At 35.2% G+C, this 5,578-nt stretch overlaps 1 protein-coding gene across 1 annotated transcript; it reads right to left on the reverse strand.

The window, feature by feature from the left end:
• Nucleotides 1-465: 465 nt before the first annotated feature.
• On the reverse strand, nucleotides 466-1,020 carry Ifne (interferon epsilon). The gene has a single exon (XM_027930870.1). It carries the CDS (start codon nucleotides 1,018-1,020, stop codon nucleotides 466-468), a length of 555 nt encoding a protein of 184 aa, XP_027786671.1.
• Between the last annotated feature and the right edge of the window lie 4,558 nt (nucleotides 1,021-5,578).

Raw genomic sequence — 5,578 nt, forward strand, 5'->3', positions numbered from 1 at the left:
ATATTCCTTTATGTGAATACAGCTTAACTATCTCTATTTAGAATAATTCAGGTGGCTTCCTATATTTAGATATTATAAATAATGCTGCAGTGAATATTAAATCTAAGTCATTTTACAAACATGCAAGTTTTAGATATTCATTCTATCTACCCACCAACTTCTATGACAACATATCTATTTGAGGAACCAATTAGAATTATTAATGAATTTATTGTGACTCACAGTTTAATAAAATAAAGTGGCATGGCAAAATAAAAACAATCACAGTCAATTATACATAAAATTAAAACACAAATATATATATATATATATACACACACACACACACACACACACACACACACACAAAACCAAAACAAGGCTATCATTTTATGGCAAAAGGTAATAATGTTCTACATACGTCCTCTTGCTCTTTCACCAACCTTATCCACTTAAAATCTGTGGTTGGCTCTTGCTCCACACAGGTCAAGGGTCTATTTCTTGTCTGATGAGTCTGAATACAAAGACCAGACACCGATTGATTTCTGCATGAACAATGGTCCAGGCACAACTGCTGTGTCGCTGGCTTTCCAGGTAATTATGAATCCTTCGAAAGTATGCTTTAACCTGCAATCTAAGGTTCTTACTCCCCAGGGCATGACTTTTCTGTTCTGCTTCCAATCCCAAGAGTGTTTCCAAGTATTCTAGCTGTTGGTGAAGGTCAGTGAGGAATATTGGAATGTGGTTTTCCTCCCCACTGCCCAGAGAAATATTTTTCTTGAAGAGGTTGAAGATCTGCTGAAGCATCTCATGGAGAATGGCCAGTACATGCCCTTTTGGGTACTGGTGAAAATTCACAGAATTCTGAGGAAGCCGGAAATTTTTCCTGTATGGCAGACACTGCTGGATTGATGAGGTTTGCAAATTATTCAGTAGTTGTAAACTCTCTTCCTTTATTCTTTGTTGGAGGAGAACTAGTTTCAGTTCTACAAAGAAGACCAGTAGCACCAACACAATGCCAGGGAATTGCTTGTGAATCATGGTGAAGGTCAAATATGCTACTTATCTCTTATGCAGACCTAGTTAAACTCCAGTACTAGGGAATGTTTGTTTTTCATGCTTCTCACCTTATTCTGGAGTGTTTTTTTTTTTTTTTTTTTTTGTCGTTGTTGTTGTTGGGTTTGATTCTAATTGTTGTCATTTCTCCAAGTTTACACGTCAAGTTTTCTGGTTCCCTTTTTGTGCTGTTCATGGATCATTTCCTCCACTTTCCCCATTGTGTTGGTTGTTTGAGGAAGTAACCAAAAGAACTTATCTCACTGTGTGCTTTTATTGAGACAATTACAAACCTAGTTATCCAAGATGATCTTCTGTTACCCACATTATTTATTATATACAAAGTTTCACTTAACACAATGTGCTTTCTAAATATTTAGTCAATCCTATTAGACTTTTTTTTTTATTGAGAGTAAAACTTTTTTTTTGAAAGCAGTAGTCCTTCATGGGGAAATATTTATCAGAGGCTCAGAAGCACCTACATGGCACTCAAAGGCAAAAATTAAAATCCATACAGATTACTAAATTTAAAGTGTTAAATATAACTGGTTTTGCATAAGTGCTTGAGCAAATAATCTTAAAATATGTATCAGCAATTTTAGATTGCTTTATATCTTGTCCAATCAGTATAATATCTAAAATCTAAGCGTATGGCATATGTGAAAGAGTAAAATATAGTAAAAGAAGGCTGTTAGGATACTACAGTAGTAGCAGAATCGTAGAAACAAACTTCAGGTTCCACAACAGGAGAATGGTTACATATAGTTTGGTTCCCCCATATAATGAAATGTTATGAAACATTCTAAGTGATAAAATATGTTTGAGAAGAAATTTAGTGGTAGTTAGTTCATCTATATTCCCCAGAGTAGCAATAGGTATGGTAAACTAATGTGAATATGTCTGCCTCAATAATTCCTCTTGCATGACAAACACCAAGTTCCATCTTCTAGGTTCACCTGCATAAGCCCCCAATCTATTTTTCCCATCTTCCCACTATTGCTCTAAATAGAGTGTGAGGAAACCCAAACTTAAGATGGAGAAAAGGACTCACTATTGCCCTAATATTATATATTGTGCTGTGTGTATGGTATGTTTGTGTTCATTGATTACATTTTCTCTGAAACATCTCCTTGTTTTCTTCCTCCACTGAGGATTTGTCTATGCAAAGACTAAGCACTACTTGCCCTTTGAAGCCTAAATCTCTCCCAGGAGCTATAATTACACTCTTCCCACAGCACTTTGTACCTTTTTATTTACAAGCTCCCAAGGTTAAAACCCTCAGAAGAAGATATAATAAACACTCATACTTTTTACTACCCATACAGCAATAGTAGATGTTTCATAAATAAGTGTTGATTTAGAGTGAATTTATATGTTCTGCCATGAAGCAATATAGGATATTAAATCTTATTTTTGATTATTTCTTTTCAGGCATCTGTTGGGCGAATCCCCAAGTGTTGAAAACAAACACATGTGTAATCTCATTTATACTAGCTCAACTCTGTGTTGGTATCACTTAGTCGGGTATCATTAAATAGAATCAACTGTCAGCTTACCCCAGAAAGAGTGAGTGACACACAGATAGACAACCAGAGAGAAGACTTATGGTAAATCTTTTATTTATTTATTTATTTATTTATTTATTTATTTATTTATTTATTTGTGTGTGTGTGTGTGTGTGTGTGTTACTGTGGATTGAACCCAGGGTGCTCAACTACATCCCCAGACTACTCCCACGCCAACTCCACTCTATTTTTTGAGACAAAGTTTCACTAGTTGCCCAGGCTTGCTTTGAACTTGTGATCTTATCGTTCACACTTTCTATGTCTGTCTTTAAGTTCATTGATATTTTCTTCTGTAATATGTTATCTACTCTTCAGTTGATCAAGTACATTTATCATATAAGATATATTTTTTCTTCTCTAGGTGTTGAATTTGTTTCTTTTTTGATATCATTTCTTGTTTTCCTTTACTTCATAGGACAAATAAGGTAATTTATAGTGTGTGTTTTAATTTCCTTGTCTGATAATTCTATCATTTGTGTCATTTCTAGGTCTGGTTCTTTGAATTATATTTTTCCTACTGTTTATGTGTCTTATTTTCCTGTGGGTTTTTTTTTTTTTTTTCATGCCTGGTAACTTTTGACTGGATTCTGAACATTATAAATTTTATTTTACTGGGTATTGAACTTGTTAAGATCTTAAAATGTTGTAAGATTTTGTTTTAGGATGTGGTGACTTGAAATCTGTTTGATTCCTTTAAGATTTGCCTTTAAGCTTTCTTTGCATAGGAGAGGCAGATTTAATAGTCCAGGGCAATGTATCCCACACCAAGGATACATTCTTGTGAGGACTCTATTCAATGTTTCCTGTATCAGGCAGTCTTTACTCTCGGGCAGGGGGAAACATAGACTATTTAAACCAGCACGTCTCCTTTCTGGGTGTTCTTTCCTCAGTTATGGGTAATTCTTTCACATGCATGAAGAGATTACCTATCAGCTAAAGACTCCTACAGGCACTTCTAGAGATCATTGTGAATGTCCCTTTATATCCAAGTCTCTCTCTGTAGGACAATAATTTTCTTCAAAATCTTGTCCTTCAAATCTCTATCTGCTTCCTAAACTCAAACCTCTGACTTACCATCTCATGAAATCCTCACCCATTTGGCTTTTCTCTTCCTTGCACTGCAGCCAAGAAACTCTCTTCCCAGAGTAGGCTGAAACAATTATAGGACTCATTGTATTACTTACTTTTCCTCAGGAATCATTATCCTATGCTTCCTGTTGTCTATTGTCTGAAAAAACATTTTCTCTTATATTTTATTCAGTTTTTAGTTGTTTAAAGTGAGAAGATAAATCTGGTTGTTCCTCATGGCTGGAAGTTCTGTCAAAATTAAAGTAGGAGTTGACAACCTATAATCTATGGGGTAAATCTGGCCCACATCTGATTTTTGTAAATAAGGTTTTATTGGAATATAACCATGCACATTTTAAATATATTGTTTATGACACTTTCAGGCTACAATAGCAGAGCTGACAAAACTAAATAGTCTGCAAAACCTAAAATAGTTACCATTGGTCTTTTATAAAAAAAAAAAAAGTTTGCTGGACCCTGACCTAAAAGACTAAAAATAAAATATAATTTTGTTAAAAATTTACACATTTTAATATATTTTATTTTAAAATGTAATGTAAAATAAATATTAAAATATTAATTTTTTTCATAAAAGCATGCTTATTTTATAAGGAAATTCACTGCATGCTTATATCAAACTAGGAAAAAAACAATAGAAAAGTGTCATAGTGACAAAAAGGATCTAAATAGTATCACTGAGCATGAGAAAAGTCTTTGAAGCAAGTCAAGGCCTAGTGGTGGCAGTCTATTTTTAACTAGAATGAGTTTTTTGAAGACTTTTAAATTAATGTAGAAATGTATTAGTCAACTTGTGTCACTGTGACTCAAATACCCAACAAGAACAACTTAAAGGAGGGAAAGTGTATTTGGGACTCAGGAGTTCAGAGGTCTCAGTCCATAGATGGCTGGCTCCATTACTATGGGCCAAAGGTGAGGCAGCACATCATGGTGGAAGGGCTTAGCAAAGGAAAGCTGCTCAGTTCATGGTGGGATCAGGAAGCAGAGGTTAGGAGAAGCCACAAGGAAGACACACCTTTCCAGGTCATGTCCCCAGTGACCCACCTCCCCCATCCATGCCACACCTATCTACAATTACCAGTCAGTCCATTCAAACTAGGGTGGACTGATTAGTTTACAGCTCACAAAATCCAATCATTTTACCTCTGAACACTCCTGCATTTACACAAGAGTGTTTGGGGTCACCTCATACCCAAACCATAACAATAAATGTATATTTTTATTTATTTCCTATTTTCATAAATTATTTCTTTATCATTACTGTTTATCTAAGAAAGTAATACTATAATTAAAGTCAGGATACCCTCTTTGTGTTGAGAATATATCAAAATAGTTTTAATTAGTAGAGAAGCCATTTTAAATTCAACCAAAGGATGGCAGCATAACATTAATTACATAAATGCTGGCATTGGCTTCGCAGTTGGTGAGTTCACGGCATCAAGTTCATGGCATCTGTAGCAGTAAGTAATACTATATGATCATCAGTATAGTATTACTTAGGATAGATTAATTGTTCCCACAATGCATAAGATCACTAATCTCTCTGATGTGGATTAAGATTCTTGCTGATTAATATTGTTAAATATTTTCCTTTCTTGCCTGATCTACCCTAATGAATATTTATTGCTTTCTGGGCAACATCCACCATCATCTCCCCTTCCTTTTGGGGGGCACCATGGGTAAGCATATCCTGAATTCTTTGTTCATTCTCAGATCTTATGCTTTCAGTCATACTTCCCAGTGTGTCATATGTAGCCCCAGACTGAGTTACTCAGGGCCTCACTTTGCTATAGCCTCACTTTGCTCTAGCCTCGTTGATTCATTTAGGCATGGTCATTTGTTCCAATGATCTCGACCCCATTTTCTGAGCCTGGGCTTGCCAATATTTAACC

The sequence above is a fragment of the Marmota flaviventris genome, chromosome 13 (assembly GCF_047511675.1).
Source record: "Marmota flaviventris isolate mMarFla1 chromosome 13, mMarFla1.hap1, whole genome shotgun sequence".
Taxonomy (NCBI): domain Eukaryota; kingdom Metazoa; phylum Chordata; class Mammalia; order Rodentia; family Sciuridae; genus Marmota; species Marmota flaviventris.

Bases quoted from the DNA above. Each gene is read 5' to 3' on its own strand.
- Ifne (XM_027930870.1), bottom strand. From the start codon at position 1,020: ATGATTCACAAGCAATTCCCTGGCATTGTGTTGGTGCTACTGGTCTTC.